At 46.4% G+C, this 23,738-nt stretch overlaps 1 protein-coding gene across 1 annotated transcript in view; it reads right to left on the minus strand.

The window, feature by feature from the left end:
* The window catches only part of STARD10 (StAR related lipid transfer domain containing 10), a 61,970-nt gene that overhangs the window by 9,456 nt on the left and 28,776 nt on the right, over window positions 1-23,738 (minus strand). The window contains 2 exon segments of the mRNA XM_075337656.1: window positions 7,100-7,203; window positions 14,585-14,732. Coding sequence (XP_075193771.1) covers window positions 7,100-7,203; window positions 14,585-14,732 — 252 coding nt within the window.

The following is a 23,738-nucleotide window of genomic DNA, read 5'->3' on the forward strand; positions in this document are numbered from 1 at the left end:
CACAAATCCACCCCGCCACCCCTCCACAAATCCACCCCGCCACCCCTCACCCCTCCACAAATCCACCCCGCCACCCCTCCACAAATCCACCCCTCCATCCCTCACCCCTCCACAAATCCACCCCGCCACCCCTCACCCCTCCACAAATCCACCCCTCCATCCCTCACCCCTCCACAAATCCACCCCTCCATCCCTCACCCCTCCACAAATCCACCCCTCCATCCCTCACCCCTCCACAAATCCACCCCTCCACCCCTCACCCCTCCACCCCTCACCCCTCCACAAATCCACCCCTCCACCCCTCACCCCTCCACAAATCCACCCCGCCACAAATCCACCCCGCCACCCCTCACCCCTCCTCCACAAATCCACCCCGCCACCCCTCCACAAATCCACCCCGCCACCCCTCCACAAATCCACCCCGCCACCCCTCACCCCTCCACAAATCCACCCCGCCACCCCTCCACAAATCCACCCCGCCACCCCTCCACAAATCCACCCCTCCATCCCTCACCCCTCCACAAATCCACCCTGCCACCCCTCCACAAATCCACCCCGCCACCCCTCCACAAATCCACCCCTCCATCCCTCACCCCTCCACAAATCCACCCTGCCACCCCTCACCCCTCCACAAATCCACCCCTCCACAAATCCACCCCTCCATCCCTCACCCCTCCACAAATCCACCCCTCCATCCCTCACCCCTCCACAAATCCACCCCTCCACCCCTCCACAAATCCACCCCGCCACCCCTCACCCCTCCTCCACAAATCCACCCCGCCACCCCTCCACAAATCCACCCCGCCACCCCTCCACAAATCCACCCCGCCACCCCTCCACAAATCCACCCCGCCACCCCTCACCCCTCCACAAATCCACCCCGCCACCCCTCCACAAATCCACCCCGCCACCCCTCCACAAATCCACCCCTCCATCCCTCACCCCTCCACAAATCCACCCTGCCACCCCTCACCCCTCCACAAATACACCCCTCCATCCCTCACCCCTCCACAAATCCACCCCTCCATCCCTCACCCCTCCACAAATCCACCCCTCCATCCCTCACCCCTCACCCCTCCACCCCTCACCCCTCCACAAATCCACCCCTCACCCCTCCACAAATCCACCCCTCACCCCTCCATCCCGCCACAAATCCACCCCGCCACCCCTTACCCCTCCACAAATCCACCCCGCCACCCGTCACCCCTCCACAAATCCACCCCTCCATCCCTCACCCCTCCACAAATCCACCCCTCCATCCCTCACCCCTCCACAAATCCACCCCTCCATCCCTCACCCCTCCACAAATCCACCCCTCCATCCCTCACCCCTCCACAAATCCACCCCTCCATCCCTCACCCCTCCACAAATCCACCCCTCCACCCCTCACCCCTCCACAAATCCACCCCTCCACCCCTCACCCCTCCACAAATCCACCCCTCACCCCTCCACAAATCCACCCCTCACCCCTCCACAAATCCACCCCTCACCCCTCCATCCCGCCACAAATCCACCCCGCCACCCCTTACCCCTCCACAAATCCACCCCGCCACCCGTCACCCCTCCACAAATCCACCCCTCCATCCCTCACCCCTCCACAAATCCACCCCGCCACCCGTCACCCCTCCACAAATCCACCCCTCCATCCCTCACCCCTCCACAAATCCACCCCGCCACCCCTCCAGGTGGCGAGGTCATGTACGTAGATGACGCCTGTTCCTGGTGGTGCGGTCAGGTACGTAGATGACGCCTGTGACTGGTGGTAAGGTCAGGTACGTAGATGACGCCTGTGACTGGTGGTGCGGTCAGGTACGTAGATGACGCCTGTGACTGGTGGTGCGGTCAGGTACGTAGATGACGCCTGTGACTGGTGGTGCGGTCAGATACGTAGATGACGCCTGTGACTGGTGGTGCGGTCAGGTACGTAGATGACGCCTGTGACTGGTGGAGCAGTCAGGTACGTAGATGACGCCTGTGACTGGTGGAGCGGTCAGGTACGTAGATGACGCCTGTGACTGGTGGAGCAGTCAGGTACGTAGATGACGCCTGTGACTGGTGGAGCAGTCAGGTACGTAGATGACGCCTGTGACTGGTGGAGCAGTCAGGTACGTAGATGATGCCTGTGACTGGTGGAGCAGTCAGGTACATAGATGACGCCTGTGATTGGTGGAGCGGTCAGATACGTAGATGACGCCTGTGACTGGTGGTGCGGTCAGGTACGTAGATGACGCCTGTGACTGGTGGAGCAGTCAGGTACGTAGATGACGCCTGTGACTGGTGGTGCGGTCAGGTACGTAGATGACGCCTGTGACTGGTGGAGCAGTCAGGTACGTAGATGATGCCTGTGACTGGTGGAGCAGTCAGGTACATAGATGACGCCTGTGATTGGTGGAGCAGTCAGGTACGTAGATGACGCCTGTGACTGGTGGAGCAGTCAGGTACATAGATGACGCCTGTGATTGGTGGAGAAGTCAGGTACATAGATGACGCCTGTGATTGGTGGAGCAGTCAGGTACATAGATGACACCTGTGACTGGTGGAGCGGTCAGGTACGTAGATGACGCCTGTGATTGGTGGAGCAGTCAGGTACATAGATGACGCCTGTGACTGGTGGTGCGGTCAGATACGTAGATGACGCCTGTGACTGGTGGAGCAGTCAGGTACGTAGATGACACCTGTGACTGGTGGAGCAGTCAGGTACATAGATGACACCTGTGACTGGTGGAGCGGTCAGGTACGTAGATGACGCCTGTGATTGGTGGAGCAGTCAGATACATAGATGACGCCTGTGACTGGTGGAGCGGTCAGGTACGTAGATGACGCCTGTGACTGGTGGTGCAGTCAGGTACGTAGATGACGCCTGTGACTGGTGGAGCAGTCAGGTACATAGATGACACCTGTGACTGGTGGAGCGGTCAGGTACGTAGATGACGCCTGTGATTGGTGGAGCAGTCAGGTACATAGATGACACCTGTGACTGGTGGAGCGGTCAGGTACGTAGATGACGCCTGTGACTAGTGGTGCAGTCAGGTACGTAGAGGACGCCTGTGACTGGTGGAGCGGTCAGGTACGTAGATGACGCCTGTGACTGGTGGAGCGGTCAGGTACGTAGATGACGCCTGTGACTGGTGGTGCGGTCAGGTACGTAGATGACGCCTGTGACTGGTGGTGCGGTCAGGTACGTAGATGACGCCTGTGACTGGTGGAGCGGTCAGGTACGTAGATGACGCCTGTGACTGGTGGAGCGGTCAGGTACGTAGATGACGCCTGTGACTGGTGGTGCGGTCAGGTACGTAGATGACGCCTGTGACTGGTGGTGCGGTCAGGTACGTAGATGACGCCTGTGACTGGTGGTGCGGTCAGGAACCTTGCAGGTCGTCTAGCACATGACCCTTTGGGGGCCTTTCACCTCCTTCAAATGTGCCTTGAGTTGTGGCATTCATCATCCAGTTTCATAGGGCATTGTTCACAATGAAGCAGTCATCAGTGTGGGATGTGGCCAGAGGACGTCCACTTCTCTGCCTGTCCGTCACTCTTCCCGTCTCTCGGTGTCTCTGTACAACCTGCTGGTGACACTGTGTGACGCGCTAAGCTCAGTGGCCACTTCCACATGAGAACCTCCTGCTTGAAGCCTCACAATGTCACGGTGCTGCTGATCAATTGTTCGGGGTCGTCTTGGCCTCATGAGGTCAGAATGTGACCAGTGTGATGAGGAGGACGCTTTAACAACAATTTTTACTAGATCCTGAAATTAATTGGGCGATTCATGGATCAAACACCTCGGGGGAATTTTGCCATTAAGCTCCTTGTTAGAAAACCGCAAGTTGTGCAAAAATTCATGGATGTGAGCAACCAAAAGATTACAGAAGGTCACAATAAGGTCATCTGAAGAGGTCAGAGGGCAATTTAGGATCAAACTAAAATTTCACCTGTCAGCCAAATATCCCAAACCTTTTGTGAGCAGCGAGTGTGAAATATGTATATATACATACACTAGAAGGAGGCCGGATTCTACGCATCGGGGATTCTAGAATTTACGTATTGTGTAGTTCATGTATGATTTTTGTTATATATATTATATATATATATATATATATATATATATATATATATATATATATAGAGATGTTGTTGTGTGTAGTTACCAAGTGTTTGTGTAGGGGCTGTACATGTTCTGGGTGTTGTCTGGGTGTGGCGGGGGGTGAGAGCGGTGTTTGTGTGTTGCGTTGTGTGTGGAGCGCTGTGTGTCTGCAACATTGTGTGTGTGTGGTGCTGTGTGTGTTTTGGGGGGAGGTATGTTTTGTGCAATGTGTGTGTGTTGCGCGGTATGTGCGTATATTTGTGTATGCCGCGGTGTTTGTGTGTTGGGTGTTGTGTGTGTGCGGCGTTGTCTGTGTGTGTGTATTTTGGGGGGGAAGTGTGCACCCCCCATTGTGCTCCATCCCCCATGCTGGGGCCGCCGGGGGCGGGGCCGAGCGTGCCAATGTGTGCCGGGGGGGGGGGCCCGAGCGGGCGAGGCGTCAGCGTAAGCCGGCTCCCTGCACATGTGTACTGGGAGCCGGTGTACACTGGTAACTATGATACACATTGGGTAACTGAGGGAAGCGCTTCCTATAGTTACCCGATGTGTATCATGGTTACTAGCGTACATCGGCTCTGTCACGATCCCAGCATCGCAAGATTATGTCCGCTGGGGGCGGGGCCAAGCGTGCCAACGTGTGCCGGGGGTGGGGCCGAGCGGGCAAGGCATCAGCGTATGCCGGCTCCCTGCACATGTGTACCGGGAGACAGTGTACGCTGGAGCGGGCGATGCGTGCGGAGGGCCGGGGCGAGCGGCCATCCATGCGGGGGGCGGGGCCAAGCCGAGGCGAGCGGCCAATCCGTGGGGTTGGGGCGTGGCCAGACCGAGCCCAGCGGCCAATCTGACAGTTGTCACTGTAACGACACAATTTTGGAGCAAGACAGAATAAAGCAATTATATATATAGATAATGGCCACTGTAATACCAGCCCAGCGCCCCTTCACGGCACCGTCCTTTGCTGGGTCCTACTCTACACTGCATCTCCTCTGGGTTTTAAAACCTACAAGTTCACCTGTGTCCAGAATGTGTACAATACTTGTACACAATGCGCCATCCAGTCCTCATTTAGTTCATACAGTGCCCAAAAGCATCGCCCAAACACTGCACACGGTGCCCAGATGCCGAGCACACACATTACAACCGCAGAGCCATGGGGTGCACAGAAAGCGTATGTGAGGCCCATAGAATGAAGTGCAACACCCCAGACACACGGTGCACAATGTGCCAATACATACAGTGCACACGCTGCTGAGAGGACAAAGGTTACTGCATATGATACCAGATGTACATATATATTATATACAGGAGATACCCAGGTTATACCGGCTGTACATATATAATTATATACAGGAGATGTCCAGGTTATACCAGCTGTACATATATAATTATATACAGGAGATGCCCAGGTTATACCGGCTGTACATATATAATTATATATAGGAGATGCCCAGGTTATACCGGCTGTACATATATAATTATATACAGGAGATGCCCAGGTTATACCAGCTGTACATATATAATTATATACAGGAGATGTCCAGGTTATACCGGCTGTACATATATAATTATATACAGGAGATGTCCAGGTTATACCAGCTGTACATATATAATTATATACAGGAGATGTCCAGGTTATACCGGCTGTACATATATAATTATATACAGGAGATGTCCAGGTTATACCGGCTGTACATATATAATTATATACAGGAGATGTCCAGGTTATACCGGCTGTACATATATAATTATATACAGGAGATGCCCAGGTTATACCAGCTGTACATATATAATTATATACAGGAGATGCCCAGGTTATACCGGCTGTATATATATAATTATATACAGGAGATGCCCAGGTTATACCAGCTGTACATATATAATTATATACAGGAGATGCCCAGGTTATACCGGCTGTACATATATAATTATATACAGGACGTTCCCAGGTTATACCAGCTGTACATATATAATTATATACAGGACGTTCCCAGGTTATACCAGCTGTACATATATAATTATATACAGGAGAGGCCCAGGTTATACCGGCTGTACATATATAATTATATACAGGAGATGCCCAGGTTATACCGGCTGTACATATATAATTATATACAGGAGATGCCCAGGTTATACCGGCTGTACATATATAATTATATACAGGAGATGCCCAGGTTATACCAGCTGTACATATATAATTATATACAGGACGTTCCCAGGTTATACCAGCTGTACATATATAATTATATACAGGAGAGGCCCAGGTTATACCGGCTGTACATATATAATTATATACAGGAGATGCCCAGGTTATACCGGCTGTACATATATAATTATATACATGAGATGCCCAGGTTATACCGGCTGTACATATATAATTATATACAGGAGATGCCCAGGTTATACCAGCTGTACATATATAATTATATACAGGAGATGCCCAGGTTATACCAGCTGTACATATATAATTATATACAGGAGATGTCCAGGTTATACCGGCTGTACATATATAATTATATACAGGAGATGTCCAGGTTATACCGGCTGTACATATATAATTATATACAGGAGATGTCCAGGTTATACCAGCTGTACATATATAATTATATACAGGAGATGTCCAGGTTATACCGGCTGTACATATATAATTATATACAGGAGATGCCCGGGTTATACCGGCTGTACATATATAATTATATACAGGAGATGCCCGGGTTATACCGGCTGTACAGATATAATTATATACAGGAGATGCCCAGGTTATACCATCTGTACATATATAATTATATACAGGAGATGCCAGGTTATACCAGCTGTACATATATAATTATATACAGGAGATGCCCAGGTTATACCGGCTGTACATATATAATTATATACAGGAGATGCCCGGGTTATACCGGCTGTACATATATAAATTATATACAGGAGATGCCCAGGTTATACAGGCTGTACATATATAATTATATACAGGAGATGCCCGGGTTATACCGTATGCCCATGTTGTATGAGAACACTCACCGCGTGCTTCACAGAGTAGTTCATGATGATATAGTCGTTCCCCATTGGCAGCCAGGAGCGCAGAGTGATGACATCACGATTCTTCAGCGGTTTAGGACACTTCCCTGAGGAGCGGAGGAGAGAAAACATCCATTAGCTGATACTGTTTTCTTGGGTTGCTTTTAAAAGGGTTAAAGTTAATTTTGAAGGGATTGTCAAATATTTTAGTAAAACTTTCTCATTTGGTTTCCCGTGAATATTATGTTAGGTAAATACAGTCTGTGTCTGGTGCCAACACTGAACCTCAGATCGCTCATCTGTAATGACAGTATAGCGGGGGGAGGAGGAGATGGAGTGAGAGGAGACAGTATGGGGAGGGTGAGAAATGTGTGAGGAGGCAGTATGGGGTGGGGGGCATGTGAAGAGGCAGTATGTGAAGGGGGAAAACGTGTGAGATGACTGTATAGGGGAATGTGAATAGACAGTATGCAGAGGGGGGGAAATGTGTGAGATAGCAGTTTGGGAAGGAGGATGAATGTGTGAAGAGACAGTATGGAAAGGGGTGATGTGTGAGGAGACATTATGGGGTGGAAGGGTGGAAATGTATAAGAAGGGGGTATTAAGAAATTAAGGTGAGGGAGGAATGAGTGAGCAGACAGCATGGTGAGGGGTGAGATGTATGAGCAAACAGTATGGGCAGGGGAGGGTGGGGGTCATATGATGAGGAGACAGTATGAGAAGGGGGATATGTGAGGAGACAGTATGGAGAGGGGGATGTATGAGCAGACAGTATGGGGAGGGAAGGGGTAAATGTGTGCCGAGACAGTATGGGGAGGGTGGGTATATATGAGCAGACAGTATCATGAAAAGAGAGATTGGAAGAGACCATATAGGTAGGGTAGAATGTGTGAGGAGGCAGTATGAGAAGGGAGAAATATGTGAGGAGGCAGTATGCGGAGGGAAAATGTGTGAGATGACAGGGGAGAGGGGAATGTGTGAGGAAACAATATGAGCAAAGGAGGCAATGTGTGATAAGGCAATATGAGGGGAGGGGGGAAAATATGTGGAGACAGTATGGGGAAGAAATGGGAAATGCATGAGGAAGTGGATGTGTATGAAGACAATATGGAGCAGGAGGAAGGATTTGTGAGGAAACGAAATGGTGAGATGTTTGAAGATACAGAATGGGCAGGAGAACATGTGCGAGGAGATCATATGGGGAGGGGGAATGCATTACTGCACTAGAGGGTTATGGTCATGTATTTCTGTACTGTTTGTTCCAATTATGTATTTTTGTACTAATGGGGTTCTGGTGCTGTATTTCTGTGCAATTGGTGGTTCTGATGATGTATCACTGTACTACTGGTTGTTATGGTGACGTATTTCTGTATTGATGGTTCTGTTGACATTTCTATATTGTTTTTTGTTCTGATAATGTATTTGTTGTGAATGTCAGTTACAGTGCCTACAAGTAGTCTTCAACCCCCTGCAGATTTAGCAGGTTTGATAAGATGCAAACTTCAAACAAGAGCAGGATTTATTAACAGATGCATAAATCTTACAAACCAACAAGTTTTGTTGCTCAGTTAAATTTTAATAAATTTTCAACATAAAAGTGTGGGTCAATTATTATTCAACCCCTAGGTTTAATATTTTGTGGAATAACCCTTGTTTGCAATTACAGCTAATAATCGTCTTTTATAAGACCTGATCAGGCCGGCACAGGTCTCTGGAGTTATCTTGGCCCACTCCTCCATGCAGATCTTCTCCAAGTTATCTAGGTTCTTTGGGTGTCTCATGTGGACTTTAATCTTGAGCTCCTTCCACAAGTTTTCAATTGGGTTAAGGTCAGGAGACTGACTAGGCCACTGCAACACCTTGATTTTTTCCCTCTTGAACCAGGCCTTGGTTTTCTTGGCTGTGTGCTTTGGTTCCTTGTCTTGTTGGAAGATGAAATGACGACCCACCTTAAGATCCTTGATGGAGGAGCGCAGGTTCTTGGCCAAAATCTCCAGGTAGGCCGTGCTATCCATCTTCCCATGGATGCGGACCAGATGGCCAGGCCCCTTTGCTGAGAAACAGCCCCACAGCATGATGCTGCCACCACCATGCTTGACTGTAGGGATGGTATTCTTGGGGTCGTATGCAGTGCCATCCAGTCTCCAAACGTCACGTGTGTGGTTGGCACCAAAGATCTCGATCTTGGTCTCATCAGACCAGAGAACCTTGAACCAGTCTGTCTCAGAGTCCTCCAAGTGATCATGAGCAAACTGTAGATGAGCCTTGACATGACGCTTTGAAAGTAAAAGGTACCTTACAGGCTCGTCTGGAACGGAGACCATTGCGGTGGAGTACGTTACTTATGGTATTGACTGAAACCAATGTCACCACTGCCATGAGATCTTCCCGGAGCTCCTTCCTTGTTGTCCTTGGGTTAGCCTTGACTCTTCAGACAAGCCTGGCCTCGGCACGGGTGGAAACTTTCAAAGGCTGTCCAGGCCGTGGAAGGCTAACAGTAGTTCCATAAGCCTTCCACTTCCGGATGATGCTCCCAACAGTGGAGACAGGTAGGCCCAACTCCTTGGAAAGGGTTTTGTACCCCTTGCCAGCCTTGTGACCCTCCACGATCTTGTCTCTGATGGCCTTGGAATGCTCCTTTGTCTTTCCCATTTTGACCAAGTATGAGTGCTGTTCACAAGTTTGGGAGGGTCTTAATTAGTCAGAAAAGGCTGGAAAAAGAGATAATTAATCCAAACATGTGAAGCTCATTGTTCTTTGTGCCTGAAATACTTCTTAATACTTTAGGGGAACCAAACAGAATTCTGGTGGATTGAGGGGTTGAATAATAAATGACCCTCTGAATAAACTTTTCACAATTTAAAAAAAAAATAAAAAAAGAAATAACATTCTTTTTTGCTGCATTTCACACTTCCAGGCTGATCTACAGTCCAAATGTCACAATGCCAAGTTAATTCCGAATGTGTAAACCTGCTACATCTGCAGGGGGTTGAAGACTACTTGTAGGCACTGTATGCTTTAGCTGCTGTGAGGCTCCCTCTTGTGGCCAGGAATGGTTTGGACAGAGACCAGGTGTGCTGGAGCAAAGGGCGTTTCCATTGCTAACTCTCTGCCTATTTAAACCTTGGTCTGCTGGCTGTCTGAGCCAGTTGTCATTTGTTCCTTGGTTTTCCAGCCTGCTTCATCCTGCTCCAGACCACATCTACCCCAGATACGTGCTTGGTTCTTTCTTCTGTTTTGTTCTTTTTGCTCTTATCTGAGTTTGTCATTTTCTGTGGTTATTGTCAGTTTATTTGTATGCAGGAATCTTCCCTCTCAGTTGCTTAGCCGGGAAGCTCCCTGCAGCTATGTTTGGAGTACTGCTCCTATAAGTCCATGTGTTTGTTGCTTCTTGAATTTGTTATTGTTTCTGCTTTCTGTTCATTGGTATGACAAGATGGCCTGATATAGGACGGAGTTGAGATCTAGTGATCTGAGGACTTTTTGTACTATCAGGTATTTGGAATTTTGCAGGGTTTTTCTCTGGCCACCATCAGCCCCTTTCCTATTTAGTCAGTGGGGCCTCACCTTTGCTAATCCTGTGTATTGTGTTTTCCTATATCACCGTAGTCTTTGAATGTGGGGGGCTAGCTATACCTATGCGGTCTATTTCTGAGGCAGAGAGCTATTCATCCTTCCTTCCTTTAGGATAGCTAGCTTCACTGGCTGGGTCCGCGGTGCATAGGAGGTTAGTTCACCCCTCAGCTACTTCTAGTGTTGATGGTTAGTAAGGGGATGGTGGCCAGATTAGTTGCCAATGCTCTTGTCACCTTTTTTGCCAATGATCTATTGTGATCTTCTATGGTTCCGAATCATAACAGTATTACTGTACTACTTTACTGTGGGTTCTTGGGATGTATTTCTGGACTGATGGTGGTTTTTGCGCTGTATTTCTGTATTGATCATGGCTCTAGTACTGTACTTCTTTACAGTTGATGGTTCTTATGATTATTTCTGTACTGTTGATTGTTCAGGTGCTGTATTTATGTTGTTGATGTATTGGGGGTACTAATGGGGGTTCTGGTGATGTATTTCTATACTGATCTTGGTTTTCATTATGTCTTTCTGTACTATTGGTGGTTAATGTCCTGTAATTCTGTACTAATAGTGTTTCTGGATATGTATTTCTGTACTGATGACGGCTCTGGTGCTGCATTTCTCTACTTATTGTGGTTCAGGTGCTATATTTCTGTATTGATGGTGGTTCTAGTGCTGTATTTCTGTACGGCTGATGGTTTTGATGATGTATCACTGTACTACTGATGGTTCTGGTGATTTATTTCTGCACTGATGTTGGTTCTGATGATGAATTCTTGTACTGATGCGGGTACTGGTGATATATTCTTGTCCAAATGGTTGTTCTAATGATTTATTTATGTACTGTTTTTGGTTCTGGTGATGTTCTATTGTACTAGTGTGGGTCCTAGTGATGTATCTGTACTGCTTGTTCTGATTATGTATTCCAGTGCTGTTGACTGTGCTGGTGATGTGTTTCTGTAAGGATGGCGGCCTCGGTGCTATGTTTCTGTATCAATGGTGGTTCTAGAGATTCATTTATGTACTGATCTTAGTTTTAATGATGCATTTCTGGACGGTTGGTGGTTTAGGTGCTGTATTTCTGTACAGTTGGCGGTTCTGGTGATGTATTTATGTACTGATTGTGTTTTCTGGTTATGGATTTCTATACTCCTGATGGCTCTGGTGCTCTATTTCTATACTGTTGGATGTTAAGGTGATGTATTTCTCTACTGATTGTGGTTTAGATGCTGTCTTCATGTACAGATGTTGCTTTTAATGATGTATACAGCATCAGAACCAATAACAGCACAGGAATATATGTAACAATCCATAACTTGTCAGATTACTTTATTAACATAGCCATGTATCAAGTTTTGTGCCGTCTGACATGTTTAAAAGGGGTTATCCGGCTTAATTTGCTTTTTTTTTTATTATTTCCCTATTGGGCTACATTGGGGCAGGTAAGTAGATAGTGAGCACTTACCTGCCCTGCTGTCAGCCCCTCTCCCCCGGCTCAGAGTGGTCATGTGACCGCTCCTGCCGCGATTTTGCTGCTTCCGGTCATTTCATGTCAACATGGGCAGGGCCATGTTGACATGCAAATCTGTGAACAGCATGTCGCCGCCCTGCTGGGCAGGTACAGTACGTGGAGTCCCCGCCCCCCATCCCTGCACCCTCCCACACATTCCCCCACACCGTACTCTGCCCACAACCTACCCCTGCACTGCTGTGGGGTCCGTGACCTGGGGGAGGGGCCTGGCGGCGGCTGCCGTGGTGTCAGCGCCAGCAACGGGCCCCCTGCTCAGGATCACACATTCAAATGTACCGGCATCACAGATCACAGATGCTGATACATTTGAAAGCGCTGATGAGAGGGAGCGCTGCTTCTCATCACTGTCCAACTGTCTGTGTCTGACAGTTCAGGACAGCGGTGATGTCACTACTGTGCTGATATGGCCAGAGCACAGACAGCGTGCGAACGTGCAGGAGCGGCGGGGACCGAGGACGGGTGAGTATGTACTCCCTACATGTGTTCCCTATGGGGGTAGGGTAGGGGGGGGTCGGTACAGAGCGCTGTGTGTGTGTGTGTGTGTGTGTGTGTGTGTGTGTGTGTGTGTGTGTGGTGCAGAGCCATATGTGTGTGTGTGTGTGCAGAGCCCTATGTGTGTGTGTGTGTGTGCAGAGCCCTATGTGTGTGTGTGTGTGTGCAGAGCCCTATGTGTGTGTGTGTGTGTGCAGAGCCCTATGTGTGTGTGTGTGTGTGTGTGTGTGCAGAGCCCTATGTGTGTGTGTGTGTGTGTGTGTGCAGAGCCCTATGTGTGTGTGTGTGTGTGTGTGCAGAGCCCTATGTGTGTGTGTGTGTGTGTGTGTGCAGAGCCCTATGTGTGTGTGTGTGTGTGTGTGTGTGTGTGCAGAGCCCTATGTGTGTGTGTGTGTGTGTGTGCAGAGCCCGACGTGTGTGTGTGTGTGCAGAGCCCGACGTGTGCGTGCGGCGCAGAGCCCGACGTGTGCGTGCGGCGCAGAGCCAGACGTGTGCGTGCGGCGCAGAGCCAGACGTGTGCGTGCGGCGCAGAGCCAGACGTGTGCGTGCGGCGCAGAGCCAGACGTGTGCGTGCGGCGCAGAGCCAGACGTGTGCGTGCGGCGCAGAGCCAGACGTGTGCGTGCGGCGCAGAGCCAGACGTGTGCGTGCGGCGCAGAGCCAGACGTGTGCGTGCGGCGCAGAGCCAGACGTGTGCGTGCGGCGCAGAGCCAGACGTGTGCGTGCGGCGCAGAGCCAGACGTGTGCGTGCGGCGCAGAGCCAGACGTGTGCGTGCGGCGCAGAGCCAGACGTGTGCGTGGGGCGCAGAGCCAGACGTGTGCGTGGGGCGCAGAGCCAGACGTGTGCGTGGGGCGCAGAGCCAGACGTGTGCGTGGGGCGCAGAGCCAGACGTGTGCGTGGGGCGCAGAGCCCGACGTGGCGTGGGGCGCAGAGCCCGACGTGGCGTGGGGCGCAGAGCCCGACATGGGGCTGTTATTTGCAATGCTGTAGTAATATCAGGTCAGTGCTGGGGCAGAATATACTGACAGGGAATGTGTGTGCAGGGGGCGGGCAGAGGGTGGGGCTGGACAGTGAGGTCTGGCGGTGCCAGCTGTGACTGTCAGGTTTAGCACAGGAAGTTATCATGTTTGCTGGAGCTGAATGTAAACAAAGAGCTGCAGAGAATAAAGGGATAATTCAAGAGGAACAAAAGTTAGAAAACAAAAAATAACAATGTAGGGGTGATTTATATGACAACACAGCACAGATTAGGTTAACAAAAATGTTTCAGTTTATGTCGGACAACTCCTTTAAAAGGAAACCTGTCAGGTGCAATGTGCACTCAGAACCATGAGCAGTTCTGGGTGCATATTCCTAATTCCTGCCTAACCGTCCGTGCATCTTGTAACACACAAAGAGATCTTTAGAAAAAGTATTGAAGATCCTTTATGATATGCTAATGAGCCTAGGAACTAATCACATGGGCGCTATACCCTGCGCTCATTCCGCTCTTGCTGCCTCTGTCAGTGACACCGACTGTAGATTATCACTGAACATTGAGAGGAGGAGCAGCTCGTCAGCACGCGGCGGCCAAGTGTGCAAATCACACGACGACTACTCAAACTGCTAACGCTGTGTATAAGGAGGGGCGACAAACTGAATTTTCTGCCCAGGGGGCTGTAAACCATGAATGATATGTGACAATACACACCTCAGCTGCTGCAGCACCTCTTCTAGGAGGGGAAAAGGGAAGCTTTTTGCAATGTAGCTCCTCCATGAATGGGCTGTGAGGAGGATACGGGTGGGGGAGGCGTGAGATTCATGGAGCAGAGAATTTGGTGTTGCCGGTGGTTTGGTGGACATGTTGGATATCAAGTGACCAGGACTGTAATAATGGTATTATAGACTCACATGAATAATATCCAATATCTGCATTCACGGTCAGCTTCCCGATATCAAACGTCTCGATGACATTGGTGTCCCACTTCTTGCGATATTCCACGTCATGTAAAATGTCATAAAGGACCTCAGCGGAGACGTCCTTACAATCCATCCGGCACTGCAGAGATCAGGCAGAGCACGGTCACAATATATATACATATAAATATATGTCACAGTATATACAGGAGCTACACTCTATAATTAAAGAGATCAGGCAGAGCGCGGTCACTATACAGACATAGTATACACAAAATACCAGCAGCCATTATGAGTGTCCTGAGATAAAGAGCTTACACTCTAATCCTCTATCACAGCTCAGGTGGAAATAACTTGTACGCAGCTCTCAGATTTCTGCAAACTCCTGCAAGATTACCAGTCTCCAGAAGAAAGAACCACATAGATTAGAGCAATGATACTAATAATCCACAGATTACACAGAAACCAGATCTGAAAATATAAATCACACAGAAATGTAAAACTACCACACAGGCCAACCTCTGTATATATACACTGCACAGTACCACTTCTGTCCTGTATACCGGGTGTAATCCTCAGTATCTGTATTATCCTGTATATATACACGCTGCACAGTACCACTCCTCCTGTCCTGTATACTGGGTGTAATCCTCAGTGTCTGTATTATTCTGTATATATACACTGCACAGTACCACTTCTCCTGTCCTGTATACTGGGTGTAATCCTCAGTGTCTGTATTGTTCTGTATATATACACTGCACAGTACCACTTCTCCTGTCCTGTATACTGGGTGTAATCCTCAGTATCTGTATTATTCTGTATATATACACTGCACAGTACCACTTCTCCTGTCCTGTATACTGGGTGTAATCCTCAGTGTCTGTATTATTCTGTATATATACACGCTGCACAGTACCACTCCTCCTGTCCTGTATACTAGGTGTCATCCTCAGTATCTGTATTATTCTGTATATATACACTGCACAGTACCACTTCTCCTGTCCTGTATACTGGGTGTAATCCTCAGTGTCTGTATTATTCTGTATATATACACTGCACAGTACCACTTCTCCTGTCCTGTATACTGGGTGTAATCCTCAGTATCTGTATTATTCTGTATATATACACTGCACAGTACCACTCCTCCTGTCCTGTATACTGGGTGTAATCCTCAGTATCTGTATTATTCTGTATATATACACTGCACAGTACCACTTCTCCTGTCCTGTATACTGGGTGTAATCCTCAGTGTCTGTATTATTCTGTATATATACACTGCACAGTACCACTTCTCCTGTCCTGTATACTGGGTGTAATCCTCAGTATCTGTATTATTCTGTATATATACACTGCACAGTACCACTCCTCCTGTCCTGTATACTGGGTGTAATCCTCAGTATCTGTATTATTCTGTATATATACACTGCACAGTACCACTTCTCCTGTCCTGTATACTGGGTGTAATCCTCAGTGTCTGTATTATTCTGTATATATACACGCTGCACAGTACCACTCCTCCTGTCCTGTATACTGGGTGTAATCCTCAGTGTCTGTATTATTCTGTATATATACACTGCACAGTACCACTTCTCCTGTCCTGTATACTGGGTGTAATCCTCAGTATCTGTATTATTCTGTATATATACACTGCACAGTACCACTTCTCCTGTCCTGTATACTGGGTGTAATCCTCAGTGTCTGTATTATTCTGTATATATACACTGCACAGTACCACTTCTCCTGTCCTGTATACTGGGTGTAATCCTCAGTATCTGTATTATTCTGTATATATACACTGCACAGTACCACTTCTCCTGTCCTGTATACTGGGTGTAATCCTCAGTGTCTGTATTATTCTGTATATATACACGCTGCACAGTACCACTCCTCCTGTCCTGTATACTGGGTGTAATCCTCAGTATCTGTATTATTCTGTGTATATACACTGCACAGTACCACTCCTCCTGTCCTGTATACTGGGTGTAATCCTCAGTATCTGTATTATTCTGTGTATATACACTGCACAGTACCACTCCTCCTGTCCTGTATACTGGGTGTAATCCTCAGTATCTGTATTATTCTGTACATACAGTTAGGTCCAGAAATCTTTGGCCAGTGACACAATTTTGGCGAGTTGGGCTCTGCATGCCACCACATTGGATTTGAAATGAAACCTCTACAACAGAATTCAAGTGCAGATTGTAACGTTTAATTTGAAGGTTTGAACAAAAATATCTGATAGAAATTGTAGGAATTGTCACATTTCTTTACAAACACTCCACATTTTAGGAGGTCAAAAGTAATTGGACAAATAAACCAAACCCAAACAAAATATTTTTATTTTCAATATTTTGTTGCGAATCCTTTGGAGGCAATCACTGCCTTAAGTCTGGAACCCATGGACATCACCAAACGCTGGGTTTCCTCCTTCTTAATGCTTTGCCAGGCCTTTACAGCCGCAGCCTTCAGGTCTTGCTTGTTTGTGGGTCTTTCCGTCTTAAGTCTGGATTTGAGCAAGTGAAATGCATGCTCAATTGGGTTAAGATCTGGTGATTGACTTGGCCATTGCAGAATGTTCCACTTTTTTGCACTCATGAACTCCTGGGTAGCTTTGGCTGTATGCTTGGGGTCATTGTCCATCTGTACTATGAAGCGCCGTCCCATCAACTTTGCAGCATTTGGCTGAATCTGGGCTGAAAGTATATCCCGGTACACTTCAGAATTCATCCGGCTACTCTTGTCTGCTGTTATGTCATCAATAAACACAAGTGACCCAGTGCCATTGAAAGCCATGCATGCCCATGCCATCACGTTGCCTCCACCATGTTTTACAGAGGATGTGGTGTGCCTTGGATCATGTGCCGTTCCCTTTCTTCTCCAAACTTTTTTCTTCCCATCATTCTGGTACAGGTTGATCTTTGTCTCATCTGTCCATAGAATACTTTTCCAGAACTGAGCTGGCTTCATGAGGGGTTTTTCAGCAAATGTAACTCTGGCCTGTCCATTTTTGGAATTGATGAATGGTTTGCATCTAGATGTGAACCCTTTGTATTTACTTTCATGGAGTCTTCTCTTTACTGTTGACTTAGAGACAGATACACCTACTTCACTGAGAGTGTTCTGGACTTCAGTTGATGTTGTGAACGGGTTCTTCTTCACCAAAGAAAGTATGCGGCGATCATCCACCACTGTTGTCATCCGTGGACGCCCAGGCCTTTCTGAGTTCCCAAGCTCACCAGTCAATTCCTTTTTTCTCAGAATGTACCCGACTGTTGATTTTGCTACTCCAAGCATGTCTGCTATCTCTCTGATGGATTTTTTCTTTTTTTTCAGCCTCAGGATGTTCTGCTTCACCTCAATTGAGAGTTCCTTAGACCGCATGTTGTCTGGTCACAGCAACAGCTTCCAAATGCAAAACCACACACCTGTAATCAACCCCAGACCTTTTAACTACTTCATTGATTACAGGTTAACGAGGGAGACGCCTTCAGAGTTAATTGCAGCCCTTAGAGTCCCTTGTCCAATTACTTTTGGTCCCTTGAAAAAGAGGAGGCTATGCATTACAGAGCTATGATTCCTAAACCCTTTCTCCGATTTGGATGTGAAAACTCTCATATTGCAGCTGGGAGTGTGCACTTTCAGCCCATATTATATATAGAATTGTATTTCTGAACATGTTTTTGTAAACAGCTAAAATAACAAAACTTGTGTCACTGTCCAAATATTTCTGGCCCTGACTGTAATATATATATATATATATATATATATATATATATATATATATATATATATATATATATATATATATATATATATATATATATATATACACACACACACACACACTTACATACATATATATACATACATACATACATACATACATACATACACACTGCACAGTACCACTCCTCCTGTCCTGTATACTGGGTGTAATCCTCAGTGTCTGTATTATTCTGTATATATACACTGCACAGTACCACTTCTCCTGTCCTGTATACTGGGTGTAATCCTCAGTATCTGTATTATTCTGTATATACACACTGCACAGTACCACTTCTCCTGTCCTGTATACTGGGTGTAATCCTCAGTATCTGTATTATTCTGTATATACACACTGCACAGTACCACTTCTCCTGTCCTGTATACTGGGTGTAATCCTCAGTATCTGTATTATTCTGTATATATACACTGCACAGTACCACTTCTCCTGTCCTGTATACTGGGTATAATCCTCAGTATCTGTATTATTCTGTATATATACACACTGCACAGTACCACTTCTCCTGTCCTGTATACTGGGTGTAATAATCAGTATCTGTATTATTCTGTATATACACACTGCACAGTACCACTTCTCCTGTCCTGTATACTGGGTGTAATCCTCAGTATCTGTATTATTCTGTATATATACACTGCACAGTACCACTTCTCCTGTCCTGTATACTGGGTGTAATCCTCAGTATCTGTATTATTCTGTGTATATACACTGCACAGTACCACTCCTCCTGTCCTGTATACTGGGTGTAATCCTCAGTATCTGTATTATTCTGTATATATACACTGCACAGTACCACTTCCCCTGTCCTGTATACTGGGTGTAATCCTCAGTATCTGTATTATTCTGTATATATACACTGCACAGTACCACTTCCCCTGTCCTGTATACTGGGTGTAATCCTCAGTATCTGTATTATTCTGTATATATACACTGCACAGTACCACTTCTCCTGTCCTGTATACTGGATGTAATCCTCAGTATCTGTATTATTCTGTGTATATACCCTGCACAGTACCACTCCTCCTGTCCTGTATACTGGGTGAAATCCTCAGTATCTGTATTATTCTGTGTATATACACTGCACAGTACCACTTCCCCTGTCCTGTATACTGGGTGTAATCCTCAGTATCTGTATTATTCTGTATATATACACTGCACAGTACCACTCCTCCTGTCCTGTATACTGGGTGTAATCCTCAGTATCTGTATTATTCTGTATATATACACTGCACAGTACCACTTCCCCTGTCCTGTATACTGGGTGTAATCCTCAGTATCTGTATTATTCTGTATATATACACTGCACAGTACCACTTCCCCTGTCCTGTATACTGGGTGTAATCCTCAGTATCTGTATTATTCTGTATATATACACTGCACAGTACCACTTCTCCTGTCCTGTATACTGGATGTAATCCTCAGTATCTGTATTATTCTGTGTATATACCCTGCACAGTACCACTCCTCCTGTCCTGTATACTGGGTGTAATCCTCAGTATCTGTATTATTCTGTGTATATACCCTGCACAGTACCACTCCTCCTGTCCTGTATACTGGGTGTAATCCTCAGTATCTGTATTATTCTGTGTATATACACTGCACAGTACCACTTCCCCTGTCCTGTATACTGGGTGTAATCCTCAGTATCTGTATTATTCTGTATATATACACTGCACAGTACCACTTCCCCTGTCCTGTATACTGGGTGTAATCCTCAGTATCTGTATTATTCTGTATATATACACTGCACAGTACCACTTCTCCTGTCCTGTATACTGGGTGTAATCCTCAGTATCTGTATTATTCTGTGTATATACCCTGCACAGTACCACTCCTCCTGTCCTGTATACTGGGTGTAATCCTCAGTATCTGTATTATTCTGTATATATACACTGCACAGTACCACTTCTCCTGTCCTGTATACTGGGTGTAATCCTCAGTATCTGTATTATTCTGTGTATATACCCTGCACAGTACCACTCCTCCTGTCCTGTATACTGGGTGTAATCCTCAGTATCTGTATTATTCTGTGTATATACACTGCACAGTACCACTCCTCCTGTCCTGTATACTGGGTGTAATCCTCAGTATCTGTATTATTCTGTATATATACACTGCACAGTACCACTTCTCCTGTCCTGTATACTGGGTGTAATCCTCAGTGTCTGTATTATTCTGTATATATACATTGTACAGTACCACTCCTCCTGTCCTGTATACTGGGTGTAATCCTCAGTGTCTGTATTATTCTGTGTATATACCCTGCACAGTACCACTTCTCCTGTCCTGTATACTGGGTGTAATCCTCAGTATCTGTATTATTCTGTGTATATACCCTGCACAGTACCACTTCTCCTGTCCTGTATACTGGGTGTAATCCTCAGTGTCTGTATTATTCTGTGTATATACCCTGCACAGTACCACTTCTCCTGTCCTGTATACTGGGTGTAATCCTCAGTATCTGTATTATTCTGTGTATATACCCTGCACAGTACCACTTCTCCTGTCCTGTATAGTGGGTGTAATCCTCAGTATCTGTATTATTCTGTATATATACACTGCACAGTACCACTCCTCCTGTCCTGTATACTGGGTGTAATCCTCAGTGTCTGTATTATTCTGTATATATACATTGCACAGTACCACTCCTCCTGTCCTGTATACTGGGTGTAATCCTCAGTGTCTGTATTATTCTGTGTATATACCCTGCACAGTACCACTTCTCCTGTCCTGTATAGTGGGTGTAATCCTCAGTATCTGTATTATTCTGTGTATATACCCTGCACAGTACCACTTCTCCTGTCCTGTATACTGGGTGTAATCCTCAGTATCTGTATTATTCTGTGTATATACCCTGCACAGTACCACTTCTCCTGTCCTGTATACTGGGTGTAATCCTCAGTGTCTGTATTATTCTGTGTATATATACACTGCACAGTACCACTTCTCCTGTCCTGTATACTGGGTGTAATCCTCAGTATCTGTATTATTCTGTGTATATACCCTGCACAGTACCACTTCTCCTGTCCTGTATAGTGGGTGTAATCCTCAGTATCTGTATTATTCTGTGTATATACCCTGCACAGTACCACTTCTCCTGTCCTGTATACTGGGTGTAATCCTCAGTATCTGTATTATTCTGTGTATATACCCTGCACAGTACCACTTCTCCTGTCCTGTATACTGGGTGTAATCCTCAGTGTCTGTATTATTCTGTGTATATATACACTGCACAGTACCACTTCTCCTGTCCTGTATACTGGGTGTAATCCTCAGTATCTGTATTATTCTGTGTATATACCCTGCACAGTACCACTTCTCCTGTCCTGTATACTGGGTGTAATCCTCAGTATCTGTATTATTCTGTATATATACACTGCACAGTACCACTTCTCCTGTCCTGTATACTGGGTGTAATCCTCAGTATCTGTATTATTCTGTATATATACACTGCACAGTACCACTCCTCCTGTCCTGTATACTGGGTGTAATCCTCAGTATCTGTATTATTCTGTATATATACACTGCACAGTACCACTTCTCCTGTCCTGTATACTGGGTGTAATCCTCAGTGTCTGTATTATTCTGTATATATACACGCTGCACAGTACCACTCCTCCTGTCCTGTATACTGGGTGTAATCCTCAGTGTCTGTATTATTCTGTATATATACACTGCACAGTACCACTTCTCCTGTCCTGTATACTGGGTGTAATCCTCAGTATCTGTATTATTCTGTATATATACACTGCACAGTACCACTTCTCCTGTCCTGTATACTGGGTGTAATCCTCAGTGTCTGTATTATTCTGTATATATACACTGCACAGTACCACTTCTCCTGTCCTGTATACTGGGTGTAATCCTCAGTATCTGTATTATTCTGTATATATACACTGCACAGTACCACTTCTCCTGTCCTGTATACTGGGTGTAATCCTCAGTGTCTGTATTATTCTGTATATATACACGCTGCACAGTACCACTCCTCCTGTCCTGTATACTGGGTGTAATCCTCAGTATCTGTATTATTCTGTGTATATACACTGCACAGTACCACTCCTCCTGTCCTGTATACTGGGTGTAATCCTCAGTATCTGTATTATTCTGTGTATATACACTGCACAGTACCACTCCTCCTGTCCTGTATACTGGGTGTAATCCTCAGTATCTGTATTATTCTGTACATACAGTTAGGTCCAGAAATCTTTGGCCAGTGACACAATTTTGGCGAGTTGGGCTCTGCATGCCACCACATTGGATTTGAAATGAAACCTCTACAACAGAATTCAAGTGCAGATTGTAACGTTTAATTTGAAGGTTTGAACAAAAATATCTGATAGAAATTGTAGGAATTGTCACATTTCTTTACAAACACTCCACATTTTAGGAGGTCAAAAGTAATTGGACAAATAAACCAAACCCAAACAAAATATTTTTATTTTCAATATTTTGTTGCGAATCCTTTGGAGGCAATCACTGCCTTAAGTCTGGAACCCATGGACATCACCAAACGCTGGGTTTCCTCCTTCTTAATGCTTTGCCAGGCCTTTACAGCCGCAGCCTTCAGGTCTTGCTTGTTTGTGGGTCTTTCCGTCTTAAGTCTGGATTTGAGCAAGTGAAATGCATGCTCAATTGGGTTAAGATCTGGTGATTGACTTGGCCATTGCAGAATGTTCCACTTTTTTGCACTCATGAACTCCTGGGTAGCTTTGGCTGTATGCTTGGGGTCATTGTCCATCTGTACTATAAAGCGCCGTCCCATCAACTTTGCAGCATTTGGCTGAATCTGGGCTGAAAGTATATCCCGGTACACTTCAGAATTCATCCGGCTACTCTTGTCTGCTGTTATGTCATCAATAAACACAAGTGACCCAGTGCCATTGAAAGCCATGCATGCCCATGCCATCACGTTGCCTCCACCATGTTTTACAGAGGATGTGGTGTGCCTTGGATCATGTGCCGTTCCCTTTCTTCTCCAAACTTTTTTCTTCCCATCATTCTGGTACAGGTTGATCTTTGTCTCATCTGTCCATAGAATACTTTTCCAGAACTGAGCTGGCTTCATGAGGGGTTTTTCAGCAAATGTAACTCTGGCCTGTCCATTTTTGGAATTGATGAATGGTTTGCATCTAGATGTGAACCCTTTGTATTTACTTTCATGGAGTCTTCTCTTTACTGTTGACTTAGAGACAGATACACCTACTTCACTGAGAGTGTTCTGGACTTCAGTTGATGTTGTGAACGGGTTCTTCTTCACCAAAGAAAGTATGCGGCGATCATCCACCACTGTTGTCATCCGTGGACGCCCAGGCCTTTCTGAGTTCCCAAGCTCACCAGTCAATTCCTTTTTTCTCAGAATGTACC

This window comes from Anomaloglossus baeobatrachus, chromosome 2 (genome assembly GCF_048569485.1).
Source record: "Anomaloglossus baeobatrachus isolate aAnoBae1 chromosome 2, aAnoBae1.hap1, whole genome shotgun sequence".
NCBI classification, from domain to species: domain Eukaryota; kingdom Metazoa; phylum Chordata; class Amphibia; order Anura; family Aromobatidae; genus Anomaloglossus; species Anomaloglossus baeobatrachus.